This window comes from Diabrotica virgifera, chromosome 1 (genome assembly GCF_917563875.1).
Source record: "Diabrotica virgifera virgifera chromosome 1, PGI_DIABVI_V3a".
Lineage (NCBI taxonomy): Eukaryota > Metazoa > Arthropoda > Insecta > Coleoptera > Chrysomelidae > Diabrotica > Diabrotica virgifera.
The window spans coordinates 287,762,563-287,790,212 of NC_065443.1; the positions used below are offsets into that span (position 1 = coordinate 287,762,563).

The 27,650-nt window shown below is 34.2% G+C and overlaps 2 protein-coding genes across 7 annotated transcripts in view; one reads left to right on the top strand and one right to left on the bottom strand.

Annotated features, from left to right (window-relative positions):
* LOC114324286 (E3 ubiquitin-protein ligase lubel) overlaps positions 1-27,650 on the bottom strand; it is a 146,962-nt gene that overhangs the window by 72,990 nt on the left and 46,322 nt on the right. The window lies entirely within an intron of this gene.
* Positions 411-27,501, top strand: LOC114324287 (zinc finger protein 521-like). Its single transcript, XM_028272090.2, has 4 exons — positions 411-634; positions 12,722-13,454; positions 19,972-20,850; positions 26,807-27,501. The coding sequence occupies exons 1-3, from the start codon at positions 500-502 to the stop codon at positions 20,844-20,846; spliced, it is 1,743 nt and encodes a 580-aa protein (XP_028127891.1). The 5' UTR covers positions 411-499; the 3' UTR covers positions 20,847-20,850; positions 26,807-27,501.

Below are 27,650 nucleotides of genomic sequence, written 5' to 3' on the forward strand. Positions count from 1 at the left end.
GGTGAGTAATTTTAAAATATTATACATATATTATAATTATTATATTAACGTTTGTATTTTATTATAAGACCAAGTCAACTGCCCCTAATAAATTGTTAAGAATAGTAAAACATAAGATTAAAATAAAACAAAAACGAAAAATTCAAAATGTGCAGCTTCCAAAAATATTGCTGTAAAAGAATATAATTTTATAATGGGAATTATAAATTAAAATCTTCTCTTGTTTTAAGAATAAAATTAAATAATTAATATTTTTTTGAATATTTAATTATTAATAAACATCGATAAGCTTGTTTCGATTACAATCGAGATATCGATTCCAATAAAACCCACTTGTTAAAAATTCAAATTAGGGATTTTTAAAAATTGAACGTTGTTGCCCTGCCACTGTTTTGACTTTTTATTGTGTTATGGTGAGGTGTTTAATATGGCGAACGAGTTGACAAAGCTTTGACAGTTTATATTTAATAAGAAAAGCTTGTTTTTACATGAATTTCTCATGACGATGTATACCCTACCGAATTTTTGTCGCGTGTGCCTCAAATACGATAAAAATCTCATAGATTTACAACACATAGAAAATGAACCAGGCGAGGCTTTGATGACTAAACTTCAACACTGTGTAGCAGAAGTGGTGTGTATATTATTTATAACTATTAATTATGATGTTAAAGTTTGATAGTACGCTTGAAATTTAGCCGCAGATGAAAGAATTCGTCATCTTCGCCGCTGTTTATTTTATATGTATCTCTACTGTAATTGTTTTAGTTAAAACTTTCAATTACAACACCAATATAGTTGTATTAACAAGTAGTTGTTGATTTTATCAGTTCAAATAGGTTATTATTTATTATTTAATACACACAAAGTGTTTGTTTTGTTTTTACATATAAAATACTTTAGACTTTATTCAAGTTTGCTTGTTTTTAACTTTTAAAATACACCCTGTAACTCTAGTTAGATGTACTAAGATTCTCAGCCCTTGATAATTAATAAACAAATATTAAAGTTTAATTATAGAGATACATGAATAATCAATTATAAATTCATAATGAATCATATGAATAATGATTTAATCCAGAGCGATGTGAATTGTCTTAGTTTTACATTGCAAAAATTATGCTTACAATATGCACTCACAAATTATTAAAAGTACTTTGATAGCTAAACAATCAGTAGTTAAGCTTTTTAGCTGCAAAATAAAAGAAAACAAGCTAGTCCTAAGCTTCATTTTCAGTAGTAGATTTCCAGTAGTTTATGTTACAGCTCACCGACTGTAAAGCTGCTGGTAATGCCATAGTGTCACTATGGTATCACCAGCCACAACGTTACAGTGGGTGAACTGTACTGTAGTTTATTTTTGAACCTTTTTTTTTGGCACAGATCTCCTATTTCTTTGTAATGTAAACTTCAGTGTATGCCGAAATTCTTTCCACTTAGTTGATATAATGGAAAATTACCTTCGAATAAACTATATATTATGATAGTTAATGTATACAGAATGTAACGCAGGCAAACAGAGCTTATTTTGCCCTCTCCCATATATTTCGGTCTAAAAGTGTCCACCGAAATACAAAGATGAGAATCTATAAAACCGTAATTCGACCAATAACATGCTATGGCAGTGAAGCCTGGGTCCTAAAAGAAACATCCAAAAACAAACTCGACACATTCGAAAGGAAGTACGTAGGAGAATACTAGGACCTGTGAGGGAAAACGAAATCTTCAGAAGTCGATACAACAACGAGCTTTATCAACTTTATAAGGAAACGCCCCTGTGAGACTTCATTAGAATACAAAGATTGCAATGGGCCGGACATGTGATAAGAATGGGAGAGGATAGGCTACCAAAACGAGCACTGAATGCTAGAATGCAAGGAAAGAGACCGGTTGGGAAGCCACGAAAGCGCTGGGAAGACACAGTAAACAGCGACACACAAGCCCTTTTAGGAGTCCGTGTATGGAGAAGAGCAGCCGCAGACAGGCAAGGGTGGAGGCAAAAAATAAAGGAGGCCAAGGCTCAATTTGGGTTGTAGTGCCGTAGAAGAAGAAGAATGTATACAGAATACTTATTCTTTTGGAAATCATTTAACACATTGCGTGCAAATGTCTGATCCTAAGACATCCTCTGAACGGATAAAAAAATATATATTAAAAATGTGTATAATCAATGGCATACATGTGTGCTGTCCGCACATTGGTGAAGACATTATGTGGCTCACATGTATGCCATCCGCACAGAACGTGTTAATAGATGGAAACCTGAAATTTGTCTCAGTCTTGACGTCTTGAAATATTTTGACCTAGAAGTATATCGTAACGTTCGGAAAATGGCTAAAAAATAGAAGACAATTTGAAAACTTGATACCAGCGAAGGTGAAATAAAGATATATAATTTACTATTTAAAGTATAAAACAGTAAATTGCATAAAATGCCACAAGGAAATAGCTTCAGAACAATATAAAGACACAGTTGAACCTGCTTATTAGAATACCGGTTATAGGAATATCCTGGTTTAAGGAATAGAAATTTTAAGTCCGGAAACGTTTCTACTAGTCACCAATGATTGGTTATTAGAACATCCCTGTTATAGGAATACATTTGCTTGAAACAAAGGCTATTCCAATAAGCGGGTTTGACTGTATAAAAATAGCTAAACATAGAGCAAAGAAAGCAAAAGATTTTAATCAGGTTAGATGTATCCGAGATTTTTTTTGTGTGAATTTGATGGCCTTGGCCGAGCCAATTAGCCAGACATTGTATCCGAGATGAAAATAATAAAATTCTAATTCACACACAGGATCAGGATGTCAAAAGAGGTGGCAAAAGTACTTTGACAGTTTATTAAATGAAGAATTTGACAGAAAACTGGTTGAGTTAACGGACATAGTAATAGCAATGGTCACCAAAATAACAAACAATGAAGTGGTTCAAGCACTTCAAAAAATAAAGAAAGGAAAAACAATTGAACCAGATGATATTCCTGGGGAAGTATGGAGAGCATTAGAAGAGACAGGAACAACTTGGCTAATAGGCCTATTTAATATAATTATGGAAGTTGGACAAATGCCACACGAATGGAAAAACAGTGTATTAGTACCTGTTTAACAAAAACAAGTGAAATGTGCAACAATTTACAAACTTCTTCTTCTTTTGCCCTTTAATTCGTCCAGTTTTGAACATAGGCTTCCCCCAGTTTCCTCCATTCGCTTCTGTTTAGTGCTTTCTGTTTCCAGTGCGTTCCTCCTATCTTTTTAATGTCGTCTCCCCATCTCATCTGGGGTCGTCCTCTTGCTCTCTTTCCTGTCCATGGTCTCCATTGTTGTATCGTGCTATTCCACCTATTGTCCGTTTGTCTAGCGTTATGACCTGCGAAGCTCCATTTTAGCCTGACTATATGTTGCCTGCGTCTTTGACTTTTGTTCTATTTCTGACCCAGTTTTTTTTGCTTTTTGTCTGTCAATTTAACTCCTAACATTGCTCTCTCCATGGCTCTTTGTGTCTTCATTATTTTATCCATGTTTGCCTTGGTCAAGGTCCATGTATGGCATGCGTATGTGAGAATTGGGAGTATGCACTGGTCGAACACTCTTGTTTTTAAGTATTGTTGTATTTTTTTATTCTTTAGGACACATTTTAATTTTCCAAATCCTGCCCAGGCCAATCCGACCCTTCTTTTTACCTCTGCTGTTTGGTTTTCCTTATTTATTTCTATCATCTATCCCAAATATATATAATCATTAACCGCTTCTATTGTGGTGTCGTTTAGTATTACGTTTCTATTGTCTTGTGTGTTTGTCATTGTTTTTGTTTTGGCAAAATTCATTTTTAGACCTATTTGTTCGGATTCATTTGCTAGTTCGGTTAGCATGGTTTGTAGTTCTTCAAAACTTGATGCTATGACTACTACATCATCTGCATATCTTAGGTGGTTTAGTTTCTTTCCATTTATGTTTTTCCATGGAAAGAAATGGAAAGAATTTACAAACTACAGTATCATAAAACTACTTATGGCCAATTTCACCAACGACAAATAGTAGTTTATTCTATGAATAAAGTTATTTGACCAATAAACTGACATTTCTCCATTTTACTAACGTCAAATGAGACTTATTTTATTTATGCATCAAATAAATACTTACTCTTCGAATACATTGGTAAGTTAATCTCGCTGTAAATATTGATAAGAAAGTAAATTCGCCAGTTTAACTTTAAATTATCAAAATTATATTGAAACAAAATATAAACATAAACATCTAATAAATTTTATTATAGTCGGTTCGCTAAACTCTATTAACTAGTTAGTAATTATTAACTATTTAGTAATTGTTTTTTGCCAATTTTACCAAAATTGGCAAGATTACTTACTAAAATCACTAGCCAGTTGTGTCCGAGTTTAGCGAACCGACTATAGATGAATAACTATTCATTGATTTACTTGTTGTTGGTGAAACCCCACCTTAGTCACATTAAGAAAATATGGGAGAGAGTAATTGATAGACTGATAAGTGAAGAAACAGAAATATCCAATAATCAATTTAGCTTTGTGTGGGACCAATCAACGACAGATAGTTAGTTTATAGAAAAATAGAGGAATAAAGAAACAAACACTCATATGGTATTCATTGATCTTGAGAATGCATATGATAGAGTTCCTCCAGATATTCCCTGGTAAATACGTAAAGATTGTGAAAGATACATATGAGGTAGTTACAACTAATGTTAGGAGGGCTATGGGAGAGACTGGTAAATTCCATGTGAAAGTAGAATTGCACAAAGGTGCTTAGCCCTTCTTATTAGTTTTGGATCAGATAACAGCAAAACTACATGATAACATTCCCTGGTGCTTAACATGTTGCATGTGGATGTAATGAGTTAAGTCTTATATTCTCAACTAAAATCAATTTTCATCTTAGAAGTTCATATATCCAATGACATACATGCGAGCTGTCTGCACATTGGTGGAGGCACTATGTGACTCAAATGTATGACATCTGCATGTTAAGTGTTAATGTATGCTGACTTTAGTAGGAAATGGTGAAAGCAACTTAGATCAAAAACTGGAACAGTGGAGACAAGCTCGTGAGAAAAAAGGTTGGTAGGTCAAAAACAGAGTATTTAATTAACACATTAGCTGCCACTATGTTCAGTCACTTTTGTATGGAGCCGATATGTAATGAACCCTATTTAATTCCACAGTTTATGAACGCCAAAATATGTTGGTGGCACCTGACTCAAGCACACAAAGCACCTTTTGGCATCAAGTGGCAGCGAATATGTTATAGATGGAGTTACTACAAATAAAATGATGGATGGTGACATGATTGTGAAACGTAATAGTTTTAAGTACCTAGGATCAGTATCAAAGAATAATGGTGAAATAGATGAGGTGCATGTAGTAGAATTAGGGTTGGGTGGTTGAAGTGGAAAGAAGTGAGTGGTGTGTTGTGTGATAGAAAAATTTCAATAAGCTGAAGACAAAAATCTATAAAAAAGCTCTAAGACCTGCTATGATGTATGGAATTGAATGTTCTAGGCATCAATAATTGTAGCCAACATGAGGAACACAGGTTAAGATGGTTTGGTTATGTTCAATGTTGAGAAGTTAATCACCCAATATGAAGAATTGCTGAACTGTGAGTTCCTGGAAGAACTAGGAGAGGAAAACCAAAGAAGACCTGAGATGCTTAGGCAGGACATATCAGTAAAGGAGATTGATATTGATATACCCAAGATAGAAACTTTGGAGAAATGCAATTAGGGAAGCCAACCCCACATAGGAATAAAGGCAAAGATAATGATGGTGAATAGAAGACAGTTAGATAGAAAAGATGGCATAATTTAGTTAGTCATATTCATATAAATGAATTCGGCAATCCTTTACATTGGTATATGCTGGTAATAAATATAAAAACTTTATTAATTGCTAACAAAATTGAATGTTTTGAATAAAATTGAAATGGACAGTTTATGTGTATACCCATAATCGTAATAATTGCTCAAAGATCATTATTCCTCATTCCGGAAACCCACATTGTGTATGTATGATCGTTTTTAATAGCAAAATGAGGAACTAAAGCACAATTTATGTGTGTTATTAAATTAGAATTCTTGGACATATGCCAAAGAGGTTAAAAGTAAGTCACAAACTTTTTATGCTTTCCTATACTGAAATACTCGAGTTTTTTGATCTCAGGCTCAAATTGTCCCAGTTTATCTATCCTATAGTATGTTTAGAATACCGAGTTATTGTAATATAAATATCTGTTATTTGAAAGTTTAATAGTGTTATTCTTGTTTAAGATTTCATACATTCTGCCAGATTATGTTCAAAGCAAATATCACTAAAATTCATCTTGTTAGTCAAAGGAAATATTGTCAGCTGTATGGAAAAGTGGCTCAAAAGTGAAAAAGTGTAGACAAGTATTTTTAAAAATTATTTTTGATAACATTCCTAATACTAGAAAATTCTTCTTGTCTAAACTTTTCAGTTTTAAGTTGTGCCACTCTTGCACGCAGCCGGCAATATATCTATATATTCTTCAAGTTTTTATATTACAATTTGCATATATTTCTACCCTTTTGACTTGAGTCTATAATTCTAATATAAATTGATGTAAAACAAAAACTAATGTCAATTCTAATAAAAATCTTCCTTGTGTACCTGTCTGCTAATTTCACAGTAACTAAATTTCAAATTTTAAAACGCACTATACATCTTATAGTCAACTATTGACTGGTGTGCTCAGTTTCAAGGTTTATTATATTATTGGTATCCTTAATCATTGGGCTCCTTAATTTAGAATGTTCTAATGGCAAATGTTTAACACATTTTTAATATGCCGTAAGTTTGAAGTATGGTGAACAGATGAAATGCGTGACATCCTTTAAATTCATTGAAACAACCTGTATTAAAAGCGTCTATTTTCATTCCGTACTTTGTAAAATTAACCGAACGAAACCAAACACATGTCTTAACACATTGAAAGCACGCACTTGACTGAACTGCATTATGGGAAACCAATGATCTCAAACTGCAACACTGCAAGACGCATTTATAACACAGGCCTACAGAAAAAAAATTTGTTTTGGTGCCGTGAATCCTTAAGCTGATTTTTACTATATTAGGGGCGATAAATCGAAATATGGATTTCGTTTTTTTGTATCAGCTCTAGTTTTATGGATATGGCAAAATCCGAAATTAGAGCTTTAATATTTGAGATAATGAAGAATGTGCTATTCAAAGGAATGAACATTGTTAATTAAACTTATTCCTCAGTATATATTTGTTGCCCTCACTGTATTATGCCTTATTTATGCAAGAAATAATACTTTATTATCGTTACATTACTATTTTATAAGGAAATAAAACAGCTTGGAGAGTATTTTTAAACTTTTAAAATTATATATTTACCACTTGTAAACCCATTCAGCCTCCATCTAATAATGGCTCATAGCCCATGGACCATGCTTCGCCTACATAGGAAGGAAGCTTCCCCAGATAAGTATGGAAAAACTTAAAGCTGGAATCTTTGATGGACCACAGATCAGACTTCTTACAGAGGATCCGGCTTTTGTGGGGTCAATGAATGAAGTAGAGAAAAAAGCTCGGCTTTCATTTGTGGATATTATGAAAAATTTTCTGGGAAATCACAAAAGTGAAAACTATGCTGAGCTGGTAAACCGTTTGCTGAATGACTTCCAATCACTTGGATGGAATATGAGCATCAAAGTCAACTATCTTCACAGCCACCTGTACCGTTTTGCTGAAAACTTAGATGACACAAGTAATGAGCAAGGTGAGAGACTTCACCAAGAGATAAAAACCATTGAGGACCGCTACCAAGGAAGACGGGGCATGGGCAGCCTATGGAAAACTCAAAGACATCTTCAAAAGCGATATACCAATTTCTTTAAAACGTAAAACATGTGACCAATTTGTGTTGCCTGTGGTAACTTATGGTGCCGAAACTTTGACATTGATAGCTACAACTTCTAAAATGCTGCAAATAGCTCAGAGGAAACTGGAAAGGTCAATGCTGAGTATATCGCTTCGTGACCGAGTGGGAAATTAAGACTTAGACTAAGAACATGAGTTACCGATGTAATTTCCCGAATTGCCACTCTGAAATGGAACTGGGCCGGGCACGTCGCCCGAATCAGTAATTGGAGGTAGAAGAAGAGATTACTTGAGTGGAGGCCGAAATTGACAAAAGAAGTAGAGGAAGACCCCCTACTCGTTGGACTGACGATCTCAAGAAAATGTCAAGAAATTGGATGCAAAGTGCTCAAAATGGAGCACAATGGACAAAAATGAGGGAGGCCTATGTCCAGCAGTGGACGCAAAGGGCTGGAGGAGGAGGAGGATGATGATGATGAAATAGCTTAAAATATACGTATTTTTTAATTGTTTGGTTTTTATTTTAATTTAGTATATTCATATCAGCATATTCCAATTTTAATGCATAAAAGCTGGCATAATCTACGTTATCTTGAAAACTAGAGCTGATAGAGCAAAACTAAGGCCATATTCGGAATCAGCACCCCAAATATACCCAAAATCAGCTTTAAATACTTCGGCAAACACTGTAGGCCTGTGAATAGATAACACTTGTGCTCATTTGAACGTGCATTTAGTTAAAACACGCGTTAAAGAAGGGGATGGTTTGACATTTTTTTTTAATTTTCGGTTTTTTTATTTTAAATGAAAGTACAAAAGAATACTCTCTGAAAATTTCAGATTGATTTGAGCAAAATTACCGATACTACAGCATGTTGAGAAGAGAAGAGAAGAGAACCTTTCACTTGGTATAAAAGTAAGAATGCTGAGATGTTACGTCTTCTCTGTCCTTTTTTATGGTGTTGAATCATGGACCTTGAACGAGGATATGTGCTGAAAATTGGAAGCATTTGAGATGTGGCTATATCGGAGAATTCTTAAAATCCCATGGACTGATCGGGTCACAAATGAGGAGGTTCTTAGAAGAATGGGGAAGAACCGAGAAGTGGTAACCACCATCAAATCTCGAAAGTTGGAATATTTTGGAATCCAGATATGCCCTTCTACAAGCCATCCTGCAAGGAAAAATATTTGGAAAGCGAGGTCCAGGAAGAAGAAGAACATCCTGGTTAAAGAACCTCAGAACCTGGTTCAACATAACATCTGTGCAGCTTTTCCGCGTTGCTGCAGATAAAGTGAAGATTGCCATGATGATCGCCAACATTCGTCACGGATAGGCACATCAAGAAGAAGACAGCATGTTGAATATCCCTACCTCGCTTTGCAGCAACTTTAAGCCAGTGTTGCTTGAGCGTAGTGAGAAACGTACAACAGATGTTCCCCTTTTTTTTTGTAAATTACTCCGCGATTCACAAACATATTCTGGTGTGCATCACTTTACGATTTGACAGACAAAAATGAAATTGAAAATAAAAGTCAAAACTCTAAACGCATTTTTCTCAAAACTGCGTTTTTTTAAAGGCGGTGGACATTGTAACTCAAAAACTACTTGACCCATCCATCTGAAATTTTGCACAGATTTTCATTAGTAATTTAGTGAGGTAACGCCGTCAAGATATATTTTGTTTTGTGCTTATTTTTTGTTTAACAATAATAACTATGTCCATTTTTACAGTACTTTTACAGAAAAATTTCGTTATTTTGACTTTTGAGTAATACCTTAAAAAGGTGTTGTGTATGCCTTGAATATAATGCGTTTTGCTGTAAACATGCCTTTTGCTAACGCGCATCTTTGTTGGCGAACCACAAATCTTCGAGGGTAAACTGATGAGGACAGTTTCTACATGTAAGAATATACATATACATATTTTGTATTTATCCTCAGTCATAGTTTACATCATCTTGGTCTATTGTCCCCCATTTTCATCTGTATTGCAATGGTACACTGATGATCTTCGCCGACGAGCCATAAATTGTCGATCATTCATACACGACTCCACGAAATGAATGCACCACCTTAAAAATGGGTCATTTTTGATGTCCCGAATTTCCTAAAACTGCTGTCCGATTTACGTGATTTTTTTATATGTTATAGCCTTATTCTTTTACAATATCGCTGTAATAATATTGTTGCTAGACAGGTAAATTGTTATTGTATACCGTGTGTACCAATCAAACTGTGTTTTTTTCTCAAAGTTCACCACACCCTGTGGAATATTCTAGCATTTATAAAATACTGAAATTAAATCCCAAATCTAGCCTCAGATTTTCTAACACTCTGTTTTTTGATTGAATCGCTTATGTTGGATAATAAAAAAGTTAGGTACTTTAACAAGTAGCCATGTTTTTCATCAATACGACAAACTTTAAGGGGTAATTCTGTATGAAAAAGAAATGACAGTTTGCTTTATAAACATATGTCCGCAAATGCTTGGTTCTCGAGTTACGGGGTGTTGACATTTACTTACAAACTGACGATTTATTTATTGCTCTAAAACCGGTTGAGATATGCAAATTTGGTGGGTTTTAAGAGTAGTTATTGCGCATTTTTTGATATACAATTAGGAATCTAATATTCACCATTGGCGCGCATACAGGTAATATGACCCTTACGTGCGCCAATGGTGAACATAAAATTCTTAATTGTTTTGTCAAAAAATGCCCAATAACTACCTCTTAAAACCCACCAAATTTCATTTGCATATCTCAACCGGTTTTAGAGCAGTAAATAAATCGTCAGTTTGTAAGAAAAAATTCAACATCCCGTATCTCGGAAACGAAGCACTTGCGGACATATGTTTATAAAGCAAACTGTCATTATGTTTTCATGCAGAATTATCCCTTAAAGTTTGTCGCACTTATTTAGAAACACCCTGTATGGATGGAGAACATGGCTAGTTGTTAAAATACCTCACTTTTTTATTATCCAAAATAAGCGAATGTATCAAAAATCAGAATATTAAGAAACCCTGAGGCTATAGTTGGGTTTTATCTTCAGTATTTTATAAATGCTAGAATATTCCACAGGGTGAGGTGAACTTTGAGAAAAAGCACAGTTTGATTGGTACACGTGGTATACAATGACAATTTACCTGTCTAGCAACAATATTATTACAGCGATATTGTTAAAGAATAAGGCTATAACATATTAAAAAATCACTTAAATCGGATAACAGGTTTAGGAAATTCGAGAAATCAAAAATGACCTATTAACCCTAGGTTAGGCGCGCGGTTATTGCTGACAAGCTTAGTCGCGCGGTCTACGATTGTAGACCAATAGTTTTTTGTCGTATAATACCGGATTTTAACAAAATTAACAAATTAATGGTTAATAACATGTTTATTTATGTCCGTACTTTGATATTAGATATGTTTTGTTCCTTGGCTTTTCTCAGTTTGACAGTGGTAAAATTAAAAATGAGTGTAACGGGTAGTTCTTTCAAGACGACAGACTCAGTAAAACACAAGTTAAAAATAAAGTAAATATATTAAAGATAATTATATACAGTTTAAAACAAATAAAATAAAATATAATTTCGTCTTCTGCAAAGGAAAAACAATATTAAACTTTATTACAGTTATCCGATCATAATAGCAACATAATAATACGATAAACAGTATATTTATATACAATAACAATCTCGCTACGTTAAATCAACATAGCCCTATATTCCGATCCGGAGATCATTCCTCGCTACTACCGCCTACTGCGATAACGATCATGGCAAGACCCACGTCACTACTGTGGCGTCCGCCTAGGCACAGTCCCACCTCGCATACGTTGCATCTTTTGCCAAGCCAGCTAATGCTAGTTCAATACGCTAGCAGCAGCTGTTGAGCCATGGTTAGTTAAATTCGCTAGCCACGACTGATTTTATCATTCTCCTTGCTCGCCTTAAATATGCTCTTAAAATAACTCTAAAAAGTAAAAAAAGAACAAAACTATTAAATGGTCAAAGTGGCACAATTTTAGTCGGTCACACATTCAGTGCAAATATCCCTGAGATGATCCTTGCATGCAAATTTGTGACATCTTTGGCATGCCCTTCTTGTTGACATATTTTGCAAATTCATGCACAAATACAACATCGTCCCACGTAATTTGTTGGAATATTAGGGGAAGGGGATACGACTCCTTGAACTCCGAGCAGTACGCGAGCTCGTCGTCTAAGTTCTCTTAGCAGGGAAGGTATAGTTGACCGATATTCAATTTGCGGTTTGATTAGTTCCCATGCTAAGTTTTTAATGAAGTCGCTTCTTGAAACTTTTTCATTTATATTATTAGCTTTATATACACAGAAGGCTACATATTAGCTTTATATATACAACTAAAAATTGGAACGCGCTTAGTCGCGCGGTCTACGGTTGTAGACAAGTGCTCTGTGAATAATGGTTAAAAAATAATGCAAACAAATCGGCGGCGTTAAGCAAACTGAAGAGTAAGTTGGAAGTATTGGTGACAGCTACTAAGCGGGATGGGGGCGTATGTGCAGTTTTCTGCAATTAGCGACCACTTAAAGGAGAGTGGTCTACGATTGTAGACCACGCGACTAACGGAGGGTTAAGGTGGTGCGTTAATTTCTTGGAGTATTGTAGATGGGCGTTTTTCGAAACTTCCCAACTTCAGCTATAAATTCCACTAATTGCCGTCGGTGAAAGCATATCCCGTTATAAGTGGTAATTAGGCGTTTCAAGACTTTTAGTTCAATCTGCATGTATATATTATTATAATGATGTATTAAGCCATAGTATTGTTTCAGGAATGGACTATATTCAAACCTTTATTGTGCCATCCCTGCGTCAAAAGACTGAACGTTGCATATAGTTTCAAGAAGCAATGCACCCACTCGGCGGGAGTGTTAAAAAACTACATAGAACTGGTAAAAGAATCTCAGAAGAAAAATGAATCTCAAAACGCAGTAAAATCAGAAGCGACGATTTCCCCAGCTGCAGGAACTTTCATGCTGCTGCCAAACCAAAAATATGTTAAGATATTAGTGGGAGGACAAAACCAAGGGGCCAATACTTTCCAAAATGTGTTTTTGAATCTCATACCTGCGAACGCACTTAATCCTGGGGTTAATTCGCAATCAGAGACTAATGGAATCAAGACAACTGACACTAACCAGAATGTATTTTTGAATTTAAACAGCACATTCCAGAAATTTATCCCACTACAGGCACCTGAACTTCACATAATTAAAAAACCACCAGAGGCACCGCAGAAACCCAGTGTTAATGTTAATCAGATCTTGACTGAAACGAAGACAGAAGAGTTAAGTGTGGAGATAGACCCTACTATATTCGGACTAGAAGATGATGAGGATAGTGATAAAGAAGAGGCCAACGACTATGACGAGGTTATTTCGCAGGCTAAGATTCACTTGACGGATTTGAAGGAGAATGGTGAAAAGGTTCAGAATGGCAAAGATGAATCAAAATATTATGTTCCTATACTACCTAAGTCTCAAGAAGATTTCTTCTCGTCGTCAGGTAAGTAAATATTATTTTTTTTCTGTATCAGCTAGTTATTTGAATGTAGTTATACAGGGTGTTAGTAAATAAATGCACGATAAACAATCTTCAAGGGGTGATGTTAGATGAAAAAATAATGACATTTTACTGTATAAGTGTATCTCCGCAAATGCTTTGTTTCCGAGATAAAGGGTGTTGACATTTTGCTTACAAACTGATGATATATTTATTATTCTGAAACCGGTTGAAATATGCAAATGAAATTTGGTGAAAATAAAATAAAAATTCCATTTTTATTCAGTTGCAATGCGAAGGCAAAACAATCTTATTTTTCAATTAGAATACGGAGCGCAGTCCAGCCCTCTGAATCGACGATTTTCGACTCTTGTTGGAGTCTCATCGGAGAGAACGTAGGCCTGCTACTCCATACTCCAATTGACCAATACCGAGAGTTTATCCCGTACACCGCAACTGACGTGAACAGAACTGTTCGCAAGATGGTTCCTCCCAACGTGGAAGTCTTAAAGAATTTTTTAAAAATTTTTACATTCAAATTAACTAAATGTTAATACAACATATAAAAAATAAAAAACTTTAATAATGAAGTCTATAGAACCATAAAAATGTAAACTAGGAGATTCTTCCTCCTTCCTGGTCTGGTCAGTTTTGTCTTTGCTCCTGTATTTTTAAGCTGATGATGGCTCGTGAAGAGCCGAAACGCGTCCTTATATGACCATTTTATTAATATATACATTTTGTGGTACTTCTTTGAGTTTTGTACTTCCTTACCTCGAGACCACATTTGAGAATGGATACTTCTCTTCATGTAACATTTTTAAATATTATTAATATTGCTATTAGGATTGAAAACTACTTCATCTTTCAATTGCCAGATGACGCTAGTCACCTAGTCCATTCACGTCAGTTGCGGTGTACGGGATAAACTCTCGGTGTTGGTCAATTGGAGTATGGAGTAGCAGGTCTACGTTCTCTCCGATGAGACTCCAACAAGGGTCGAAAATCGTCGATTCAGAGGGCTGGACTGTGCTCCGTATTCTAATTGAAAAATAAGATTGTTTTGCCTTCGCATTGCAATTGAATAAAAATGGAATTTTTATTTTATTTTTATATTGGTCGTTACTTCTTTGAGTAACTAGGTCCATTTTCTGTTGGAATTTACCAGCTGAAGAGACGGGGTCGTGAATTGTAAGTGTTACCAAGGAAATGGACCAATAAGTTTTCAATTTAAAAATCTTTTAGTAATATTTTAATATTTTTAAATATTATTAATATTGCTATTAGGATTGAAAACTACTTCATCTTGAAATTTGGTGAATTTCAAGAGGTAGTTATTCCACATTTTTTGACATACAACTGAGAATTATATACTTTTTATTTTCGCGTATATGGGTAATGATCTGAGTTTTTTAAAGAAAAAATGCTATGCCACTGAGATATTTGGAATAAAAAAGAATTTTTTTAATTTCTCGGTTAATTTCTGACAGAAAATTTCTCTTGCATATTATATCTTACACGAGGGGCGCCGTTTTTAGGCAAAGAAACATCTTATCGTGTATTTTTTATTTCTTTAATACGTCATCAAGAACAACTATACAATACAATAACGATAAACAAGAACAATAACAGAAAGAACACTAATAAAATTTTTAAAATAGGCGCAAAGTTACAACACGTGTTTAAAATGACCTCCCTTAGATGTGACATAAGATTTAACTCTTCGCTTCATTGATTGTCGCATTTGCGCAAATATTCCTTGTATTTCCCATTGTCTCACAGCCGGCTATAATTCTATTTATCAGGACGTCAAAATTTTCAAGAAAACTCCAAATGCAAAAATATCTTCTCCAGTGCCATCTCCGCGACGGACGTCGGCAATCATCATAGCTATTCGGACTTTAGAGACGGCTGCTCTGAAAAGTTCATTTGATGTACATCCGTACCATTCTCTCAGGTTGCGCAGCCACGATATCCTGCGTCTCCCTATGCTTCTTTTTCCTTGAATCTTTCCCTGCATAATGAGTTGGAGCAAGTTGTATCTCTCTCCACGTGTAATATGTCTGAGACGTTCAAAAATATAGAGGATTTAAATCTGGCGATTGAGTAGGCCAATGTTTTGTTGCTCCCCTACCTATCCATCGATTTGGATATACTGTGGCTAAGTGATTACATGCACTAATGTTTAAATGGACTAAATAACACTATATGGATAAACCATTCGCAGACAGTTCTGAAACCCTCCAGGAATTAATGAGTAGAATCACAGAATTGTCAGATGGACTTTCACTAAACACTAATAAAACAAAATGTATGATGATCTCTAAGAAAGAACAGCAATTTGGACGAATCGTGTGAAAAGTCAACAAATAGAAAGAGCAAAAGCATACACCTGCCTTGGTACGAACGTCAATGAAAGTTGGGACCATTCTCTAGAAATCAAATGTAGGATAGAGAAAGCAAGATCTGCATTTCAAAAAAGGGCTAATAGTGCGGCCGATATGTGAAACAATTGCACATTTAATGATACCAGCATATAATTTGGACCACATATAGTACACATACAAAGGTTTAAATTTAGATATGAGGCCATTTCAGATTTTGCCTTTTACAAAAATGGCGGGCATTCAAAATGGCGGCTTTACATATGTGTTTAATAGTATTATAACTTTTGAACGAAAAGCCCGATTTTAACCAAATTTGGTATATAGGTTCTCTTTTTGATTTATAAGATGGATGTGGTGAACCAGAAGAATCGGTTTACCAGAAGTTGTGTTTTTACTGGTTGTTTATGTAAAAATATGTTTTATTTTTCAATTTTTTCCCTCTGTATATATTAATTTTTCAAAAAGGTAATACCGCAATTGAAAAGAGCGTAAAAATATTTTGTAGAAAATATTTTGATCTTTTTAGTTATGTTAATTACCATTTAATAAGTGCATAACGTATCTTCACATGTACCTATGTGTGGCAGATTCGTGCAAATATTATAAGAAATATTGTGCATTTAATGGTAGAAGCATATAATTTGGACCATATGTACTAAGCACATCAAGGTTCAAATTAAGATATAAGGCCATTTCAGATTCTACCTTTTAAAAAATGGCGGGCATTCAAAATGGCGACTATACATATGTGACTAATAGCACGATAACTTTTGAACGAAATTTCCGATTTTACCAAAATTTAGTATATATGTTCTTCTTTTGATGTGTATCGATATAAAATCGATTTACCAGAAGTTGTTTTTTACCGATTTTTATGTAAAAGCATGTTGTTTTTTTACCAATTCTTTCACCCTGTATATATTAATTTTTCCAAAAAGTTAATACCGACGTTAAAAAGGGCGTAAAAATATTTTTTAGGAAATATTTTGAACTCTTTAGTTATGTTAATTACCAATTAATAAATGCATAACGTATTTTCACATGTACCTATTCACCCATGTGCAGCTGATTCGTGCAAATAATATAAGAATTATTGTGCATTTAATGATAAAATCATATAATTTGGACCACACCACACACACTACACACACAAAGATTCAAATTTAGATAGGAGGCCATCTCAGATTTTGTTTTTTTTTACAAAAATGGCGGGCATTCAAAATGAATCTGCCGCACATAGGTAATAGGTACATGTGAAGATACGTTATGCATTTATTAAATGGTAATTAACATAATTAAAAATTTTAAAATCTTTCCTAAAAAATATTTTTACGCTCTTTTCAATGGCGGTATTACCTTTTTGAAAAATTAATATATACAGGGTGAAAAAATTGAAAAAAAAAACCAACATATTTTTACATAAGAAATAGTAAAAACACAACTTCTGGTAAACCGATTCTTCCTGTTCAGGACTTCAATCTTATCCATAAAAAAAAGAACATGGATGCCAAATTTGGCTGAAATCGGACTTTTCGTTCAAGAGTTATCGTGCTATTAGTCACATATGTATAGCCACCATTTTGAATGCTCGCCATTTTTGTAAAAGGCAAAATCTGAGATGGTCTCTGAGATGGACAACGATCTTGTAAATCACAAAAAGAACCTATATACCAAATTTGGTTAAAATCGGACTTTCCATTCAAAAGATATCGTGCTATTAGTCACATATGTATAGTCGCCCATTCTGAATGACCGCCATTTTTGTAAAAGGCAAAATCTGAGATGGCCTCATATCTAAATTTGAACCTCTATATGTGCAGTATATGTGGACCAAATTATATGCTTGTATCATTAAATGTGCAATTCTTAATAATATTTGCACGAATCTGCCGCACTATAAGGTATTCAAATGTCATGATTGAGCAATCATAAAAATCAGGTTACTACGATGTTATATCTTTCCTATACTATTGTACGGAGTTGAGTAGTGGACTCTCACAGACGCCACCTGCAAGAAAATTGAGGATTTCAGAATGTGGCTTTATCGCTGAATCCTGAAGATATCTTAAACATACCACGTTACTAACCAGGGTGTTTTGTTGAGAATTCAAAAAGGAAAAAGAGCTGTTAACCACAGTAAAAACAGCCAAAATCGAGAAACATCGGTCACATCATGAGGAACAGCGAGAGATATGAACAGCTGCAACTAATCTTACAGGGAAAAGTAGAAGAAAAACTAGGACCAGGAAGGCGAAGGATTTCTTGGCTAAAAAATCTACGTACCTGGTTTAACACAACAACCACAAGTCTTTTCAGAGCAACACTGTGCAAAGTGCAGATTGCCGTGATGGTCGCCAACATCCGAAATGGATGGGCACTACAAGAAGTAGAAGGATGCACACCAAGTGTTGTCTCAGCTGTAGAAGAAATTCTTTAAAAATAATAGGTTTCCTGTAAGAAACTAAGGTAAGATTAGCGTGTTAGTCATTGTGGGGGAAAATAGCCACGTAAGTAAACATAACACCATTTTAAAAGTTATGAATTTTATCAATTTGATGATGGCAAGGAAAAAAAAAAGAATGTGTGTGTGTACTTTGTACGCACGTAAGAAGTTATACTTCTATTATATGATTCCAACGAAATTAATATATGTACTTTAAACAGTTTATTTATATTTTATTTAAATATTAAACTAATTTTAATACTTACTACTTTCCAAACATTTTTATTAAAACAATACCAAAAATTAAAAGAATAAAACACTCACAAACATATTGAAAAATGCACCAAAGAAATGATTTCTGAACAATAATAATTGTTGGCAAAAATTTTTAATTAAATACGCATTTTCTGAAAAAAATTATATAACAAATATATTCACAATCATAAAATGTATAAAAAAAAAATAAAAAAATAAAAACTTGCATTGGGATTCGAACCCGCGTGCTTAGAGTTGAAATCCACTTACACACACCCGTCACCCGACTTGACCACTTACACGTACTTGTCATGTTCACAAAGGGAATTAAAATATTAAAATACAACAAAACATACAGTAAGAAAACAATAGGTATATTATATGAAGAGTGGTAGAAATTTTGTTGGTAATCAAATTATGTAAATCAAAACATTACCTACTAGATAGGTACATACATTTTTCAAATAGGTAAGTACCTATCTAATTTTTTATTACAATACTGAAACATTTACAATTAAGTACGTACCTGTTGCTTTTAAAAACCATTTAAAAAGTTACTACAATTATAAGCTTGCTTTTGTCTGTGTCCTCACAACAATAAAAACTAATATACAATATTTGTTTATCATAACCTCCATATTGAACAATTTATTGTCATGTCATTTGAACACCCAATCAGAGCAAAGGTATAACGCGTCTGCGCCGGGGAACAAGGTTTTTGATGAATGCGCGCATATTAAATTTCACTCCCATCGTGCCTAAAGAATTAAACTCCAAAAAGACCCCGTTTAGGTTGATTATCGTTTATGCAGTACATCAAAAACAAGAGGCAAGTTTGGGGTGAAGGTATACAAACTCTGTTTGGATGGAAGTTATACTGATCTTCTTTAGCAGATAATTGTTTAACATTAACACATTGCGTGCCACGCTTTAATCGGGATAATACTCTCAGGGCCACGGCATATCCACGGTAATGAAAGTCAGTAGTACGTGTATATCAAAAATGAGCGACGTGGCCCCTGGCAGAACATCTGTGTCTCTTATATATGAGCGACGTGGCCCCTGGCAGAACATCTGTGTCTCTCATATATGAGCGACGTGGCACGCAATGTGTTCAAAAGGCTTAGGCTTAAAATATTTAGCGAATAACTGTAGAACCTCCATAGCTGACATTTGAGTTTATTTTACTGTACTTAGTCCTCACGTTTTGTGTTTCTAGTAATTTTAAAAATAGTCTTGGAATAATGTGTCTAACAACGTTAATCTTTTGAATTAAGTCGTAAGCTGTTTTATGGTCAATAAAGACTAAGAAAACATGCCTACATGGCCGAACTAAAACTTTTGTTAGGAAAATACTTCTCTGATTTTGCTTCCCTTATTTAAGCCATGTGGAGTTAAGTCAGATTCAATTTAATTTAATATTTTTTTCTTTTAGGTCAACACTTTCTGTTTGGTCCATCGTCAAATCAAGGAGGTTTCAGTTGCGAGGCCTGTCAAAAGTCTTTCGCCAGTAAGAAGCTTCTCAAAACGCACATCAAACAGTTCCACTTAGGCAAACTACCTTTCAAATGCGAGTACTGCTATGGGGAGTTCACCACCAGAACGGAGTATGAAATGTGCGTGAAATCGCACAAAAACGAAGGGGAAGCACACGGGGCTCTTACGTTACAAGACTTCAAAAGTTCAGGTCCCTTGGGTGATATTCAATTGGCAGACCTCGCGGGAAATATAGAGCCCACTGAGAACGGGGACTATGTTTGCGACGTATGTCACAGGCCGTTTAACAGTGCTACTGGCGTCCTGAGGCACAAAGTGCGCAAACACAACCAGAAGAATAAGAAAAAATACTTCATCAAAGGCATGAAGAACGCCAGGTGCGACATCTGCAACAGGGAGTTCTCCACACAGTCGTACATGCAACTCCATAAGAAGCTCCACCTTCGAGACGATGTGGGCTGCAAGTTCAAGGTTTTCGGCAAAAGCAAATATGGAGATATGGATAAATCATTAGTGACGCACGAACAAACTAGTTTTGATGACTCGAAAATAGAGAACCTGGACGTCACGCCTGATATCTTTACTGGAGATGACAGCAATGAGGAGTCCAAGTATGATCCGTCAACAAGCACTGATAATAGATCGGTGGATGAAACGACAGAAAAGATGGAGGTCGACGAGGATGACAATCTTTCCGAGAACGATAACGAGACGGATGAGGACGACGAAGAAGAGGAAGAGGGGAAACAAGACTCGAATCCAGATGAAACTAATGTGATAGTAGAAAAAGAAGATGAAAATTTAAGTGATTGAATTGGTAAGTACTGAGTTATTGTAATTTTTCTATTGCCTCCCATACACTTAAGTCTCCTGGTCAATCTAGTCTCATGGTAAATCTAAATACACTTAAGCGACTAGAAAAACTCTTCTTTAGGTGCCGTCTCCAATGGGCGTTGGCTGTAACAAAAAAGAATTCTTCTGTTGGAGTGAAAATAAACAGAAAGATATACTCCAACAGAAGTAAGGAAAAAGATATTGAACTAATGTAACAAAAAAAAATAAAGGGGCTTCTATGTTGAAAAGCCAAAGTAATGAAATACTACTTTTGCAGTAGTATTAGTGGAGGGAAATGGAAGGATGTAGAAAGTGAAGGGAAGGGGATACTGATAATAAATATATGAGCAGACAGAGGCAAACTGAATAGAGTTGGCTAGCAAGGGATACAAGAGAACAACAACTTGACACTCAAGGATGGATACAGCCAATTTGCATGCCTGTCGAAGACGGCAGCTCAAAGTAGATAATGATGATAACTAAGAAGAGAAATATTAAGATAAGAATAATGTACTGAAAAGAATAAAGATGAATAATTGCTAAAGAAGAACAAATTAAATAAAACTAACCAAATCATGGGCGCCAGGAAATGATCTTCGATCACTCTCCCAGGTATCTTAAACTGCTGTCAAATATTAAATATATTAAATCAGTAAATGTGAACATAAAGGAATAATAAAAATAAATGATATACAAAATAAGTAAATATTTATTAAAAATAACCACCTAGATTTGCACAATCTCTGAGTTAAACCAAATTAAACGACAACCTGAATTAACCGAACAAATGGAGTAAAGCGAATAAACAATAAAATATCTGGGAAACAAGCAATTAATATTACAACCTAAATTTACCCGAATTACATCAACCAATCAAATCAATAATAACGTATAAAAACCTAATTTTCTGGGCTTATTTCTTGTGCACAAGTAATTTACCGTATATCGAAAATAAGTTTGGGAACCTAATACATGAATATAAAAATATGTTATATAAAAAAGATAAGCTAAATCTGAAAAAAAGTAATTAATAACGTAGTACATCAACCAAATGTCTGTGATATGAACTTCATAGTTACAAAAGTCACAAAATAGTCACAAAACTTAAATGTTCCCAAACAAACCCAAACGACTCCTAAAAAGGTTGCCAGAAAATGAGCACCAGGATGGTACAAAACCATGCTTCCTGCAAGCACATATGACATCGACAGAAAATGGAGCTGGAACGCTCCATAGTTTGTTTCCCAAATGACTGACTGTAGCCGGAATAGGTTCCTCTCAGGTGGGCGAGGGTCTATGACTTCTCATGATCGTTTTATATTACTTCCCCAAAAGGCTCAAACAAATATTTACCCAGCCTTAGTTTCAATGTAAGAGTCTAGGAAAAAATCAAAGGAGAAAAAAGAGAAACTAGAGAAGTGTTTTTAATATAGATAGTAATTGTAAAAAAAGCCATTAATCCCACAAAAAAGATCTCTCATTATAAATAGTCTTGACCTTGACAAGAATTTATGTGACAATTTCAAATTAAAGACACATGAGTGTGGAATTTAAATACAGAATAGATATGACTTCTTTAAAATAATTATAGGATACTTATTATAAGTGACCTTAGTATAACCAAAAAATTGAAACTATTAGAATTTTCTCTAAGTGAATATTATCTATAGATATTGAAAGTGCAAATTGGATTATTTCCAACATTAATTTAGAAATTCATAAATTTGGTTATGTTAAAAAAATATTAGAAAAAGACTATAGAATTTTCCTGGACAGATTCTTAAATAAACATCAATTAATCTATATAAAATCCAAATGGAAATTGATTTGAATCCAACAATGAGAATCCAATATTTTACAAAAACAATATAAGGGGTCATATAAAAACCTGACTATATAAAAAGTGAATAATTACCGGGAATAAACTCCTAGTGGACTGCCATTTTTCCTGGTTCCAGACACAGCTGGGTACTATAATATTATTTTCAAAACAAACTGGGAACTGTAGACAAAACTTAATTAATTTCTCGAGATAGTCTCCGCCATTTTGGGTACTGGTACTACACTATTCCGGCTCACGAGTCCAGTGACGAGCGAAATGTGCTTCTTCGACAAGGTAAACGTCAAACTCTCAGAACGCGAGGTCATATTCGCCACTAGGTGGCGTAGAGTATGCTCCGTATACCGAAGTATGACGCCACGTAAATAGTCGATTGCGAGAAAATTAGAGAATTTAAAAGAGATTAAGGGAAAATAATTATAAAAATAATTAAAAAGTTCAAAAATGATTTCGTAACGTGTCAAACCGTTACATGGCGAAGACTTCTGCAAATTCGTCTCCATCCTGTGCTTTTCTTATTAGGGTTTGGAGGTCTGGTCCTATCCAATCCTTGATGTTACGCAGCCAGCTCATTTGTCGTCCGCCAAGTCCACGCTTTCCTTCCATTATTAATACGTCTTAAAACTTCTTCGTTATGACCCTATCATCTACGCTTGTTAGTATATTACATTGTCTATTATTGTTATTTCCAGTTAGTTGCCTTATTTTAATCTGGAGAAGTTTGTCTTCGTGTTTTTTCTGCAAGTCTTCTATCTCTTGACATGTTTCTGCAAGCCATTTTTTCTTTGCCTCCACTATCCTTTTTTTATTTGTTTGTGAATTTCTTTATATTTACTTTATTAAATCCACGAGGAAAATAAACTTCCTGTAGCTGGCTGTATACCATAAATCACAAAAATACTAGATTTGTTGTAAAAGGTATATTTTAAACTACCCTAAATAAGGGTCACATTAAGACAAAACGTTTTCGGATTAAGAAATCCATCATCAGTGTTTTAAAGGCCAAAAATAGCATGCCTGGGCCACCAAAATGTGTTCGGTAAAAACCCTTTAAATGTGAACAGTTATGTTACATATTTATTTAATAGTTAAATGATGTTCCAGATGTGCCTGGATATTACCCAGGGCAACACGGGACTCTTCCCACGTGGTTGGAATTTTTTGGAGAATTAAAAGCTCACATATTGGATTAGTTGGCAATTGTCATTTGTCATTGTCGTTGTCATTTGACTATATATAAGGGTGGTTCGCCAAAATAAGCGGCGTATTGTGTAACTCGCTTTTTTCTTAAGTCCTTTACATACTGTGTTTCAAAATTGTGTTGCCAAAGTTAAGTTATACAATAGATGAATGTACGCCACTTAACATTAATTAAAAAAAAAAGTATTTTTACAAGCATTTTATGCAATTTTAATGTCAAAATATCAACTCCGAGGCTGTAATCCACCTTGTTTTTTATCTGTTTTATAGCATTACACACTGAAAAGTTACAAAAGTGCAGAGTATTTTATCAATAATTGATTAAAAACCCAATATAATTTAAAACTGTCAAATTAATAACTTTCATTTTTAAAATTAAACCATAAAAATCTTCTACTAAAAACTGTAACCAACTTTGTGCATCAACACCGAGGCCTCATGAAAATATATGAACATTTAGGCCAAACTCCACTATACTGCATGGCAGCCAGCTTGACAAGAGAGGAACGCTTCAGTCTAACCCAAATTATGGAAGAAAGTGGACGAACATAATATCGTTAAGCGATAGAAAATTTTTCAAGGTGTCTTAAGCTAAACGTATGTTTTTATACAGTCAACACCGAAGCCTTCGTAAAAGCTTAATTTTGCTAATTTTTTAATATGTTTTTCTTCTAAGTATGCGCTATAAAGTTTTTTGACACACGATGAATAAAGCAGAATTATTTTTAATATTTGTAGAAAGTAGAATTAAAAGTGTATGAAATCATCAACAGCGAAGCCCAGTCGTGCCTCGAAGTTGACGAACGTGCTTCTGAGTTGTTGAAAGTGTGTTAGTGGTCATTCTTAAACTCAAAAAATACAAAAAGACTAAGTTTTCACTCTAATGGCATATAAAACAACACAATGCTATTCTACATTCCACCAGAATGAAACGAAACGAAATGGAATAGTTGCTAAGTCATTGATGCCTGAACTGAATAACGTTTTACAAACTGTTTGGAAAATTGTGAACTACATCAAAAGTAGGCCTTTAAAAGCGAGATTATTTAACAGTTTGTGTTCTGCTATGGATTCTGAGCATACGCAGCTATTGTTGCATACAGAAGTAAGATGTTTATCTCGCGGACGTGTCCTTCAAAGATTCTATGAACTTAAAGAGGAGCTGTTTAGTATTTTTTACTTGTGAACAGTCTGAATATGCCATTTTCCTTAGTGATGACACCTGGTGCACCAAAGCTGCGTTTTTGTCAGATATTTTTGGGAAATTGTATTCATTATAGAGATTATTTACCCAAGTGTGCCGTGGCTGAAAGAGTTTTTATGTTAGTGTGCCTCAAACTAAAAAAGGTTGGGAACCGCTGCCTTACATCTTACCATAGCTATGTTATCTTTATACATTGAGGACGTTTGAGTTGGAATAAATTCATTTCCTCGAGAATGGGAGAATTTGGAGAGAAATCCTGAGACAAGTCGATTTTTATTTTTAAATTATGACTTTTTGGCATACATACCATACTACTGACGTCATCCATGTGGGAGTGATGACGTAATCGATGATTTTTTTAAATAAGAGTAGGGGTTGTGTGGTAGCTCATTTGAAAGGTTATTTAATTCTCTATTCAGTAATATGAGCATTAACATATTTATTTGTACAGGGTGCACAAAATAATTTTTTTTTTATTAAATTAGTTTGCACAAAAAGAAGAATGTAAGCAATTTATTTAATTCAAAATACATTTTACTGCTATCAGCGAAACGGGTAATAATGTTTATTTCACAAATAAACATTGCTTTTCGTTAAATTCAATGTTCAAACTGCTAGGAGACAGGTGGGTGGCAGTTTTAGCATTGAAATTAAGCGAAAAACAATGCTTATTTGTTAAATAAACATTTCTTTCTGTTTTCTGACAGCACTTAAACGTATTTTGAAATAAATGAATTACATACATTCTTCTTTTTGCCTCAATTAATTTAATTTAAAAAAAAATTTTGGACACCCTGTATAAATAATTATATTAAAGTTTATATTATTGAATAGAGAATTAAATAACCTTTCAAATGAGCTATCACACGCCCCCTACTCTCATTTACAAAAATCATCGATTACGTCATTACTCCCAGATGGATGACGTCACTAGTATGATGTATATGCCAAAAAGTCTTAATTTAAAAATAAAAATCGACCTGTCTCAGGATTTCTCTCCAAATTCACCCATTTTCGAGATAATGAATTTATTCCAACTCAAACGTCCTCTCTATTCTCAATGGTTTTTATTAAATCCAGTGATATTCCCTTTTCATATAGTAAATGTATCGCGTCCTGAATTCTCACTCTATCAAACGCTTTCTTCAAATCTATCAGGCACATATATGCTGGTTTGTTGTATTCCAGGGACTTTTCTTTTATTTGTCCTATTACAAAAACTGCATCCATGCATGATCTTCCTGTCCGAAATCCTTGCTGTTCCTCTTGCAGAGTTATGCGTTCGTTTATTTTTGTCGCTATAATTCTTGTTGTCAATTTGAGTGTTGTATTTAAAAGATTTATTGCTCGATAATTATTTGGTTCGTTCTTATCTTCTTTCTTGAAGAACATCAGCATGATCTCTCTCCTCCATTCATCTGGTATTCTGTTCGTCGTGATTATTTTATGAAGAAGAAGTTGCAGTTGTTGTACAAGGTAATCACCTCCATATTTTAAGTTCATTTGGTATTTGATCTTCCCCTGGTGACTTTCTATTTTTTAATTTGTTTATTCCTTATTTCACATCTATTTATTATCATATTATGTCTATCATGTTATCATATTATGTCTATTATCAAAAATATATTACTTTTTGTTTATATTTAAAAAGTAACTTACATAATATAACTATTTCTTGTATTTTCGTTCTTTCAGAGCTTTCTGTATCGTTAATATTAAGAGGTATATATCAGTATCGCCGCTTCGGACTTGACCGCACGTGACAACCTTCTATCCCTCGATGTGATGGACGGCACAACAATAATTGACATGTCTATCATTAGTGTTCTGTAAGAACACAAAAAAATTTAACCGTATGCTCAATAACCTATAAATTTTCCTACAAGTGAAGAGACTCTTTATTGTGATGTTTAAGATAGACTGTTGATTGCTTTGACCAGTTTTTAAAACCTTAATTGCTTTAAGTATCGTTTAAAGTGAACCGCAAGCGTAGAAGTGAATTATTATTTTGTGGATTAGTACATATATGTCTCAATTCAAACTTACAACCTGTTTTGTTGAGTCTTTCCAAATGTCAAACTATCACCTAGCAAAGTGATCAAAGGAAAAGCAGAAACGTTGTTAAAATTGTTTATAAGTAAAACATTTCAATGTTTTTGCAAAAGTTTTGCAAAGTTCGAAACATTTTTTCCTAACTTTTTTTTAAATTTTAATTTATGAAATAACTTTCTCTCTCTCTCTCTCTCTCTCTATCTCTCTCTATCCCTCTTGCTCTTACTTATGTTACCCGTAGAATCAATGTAAGCTCTTTTTTTGATATGTTATGGCAAAAAACTTGTTTATGATTGAAATGGAATAACTTTTAAACTTTGATTTTTTTACTTTGACAGATTTTTAGCTGACTTAGGTTCATTTCTAAAATAGTTATTAACATTTATTGAAAATTAAGAATTCTTAAGTTTTTTACAGTTTTCTAAGCAACAAATAGTAAATCAACATTAAAAAATTGCTATTTAAAAGCTTAAAATGTTTTATCAAA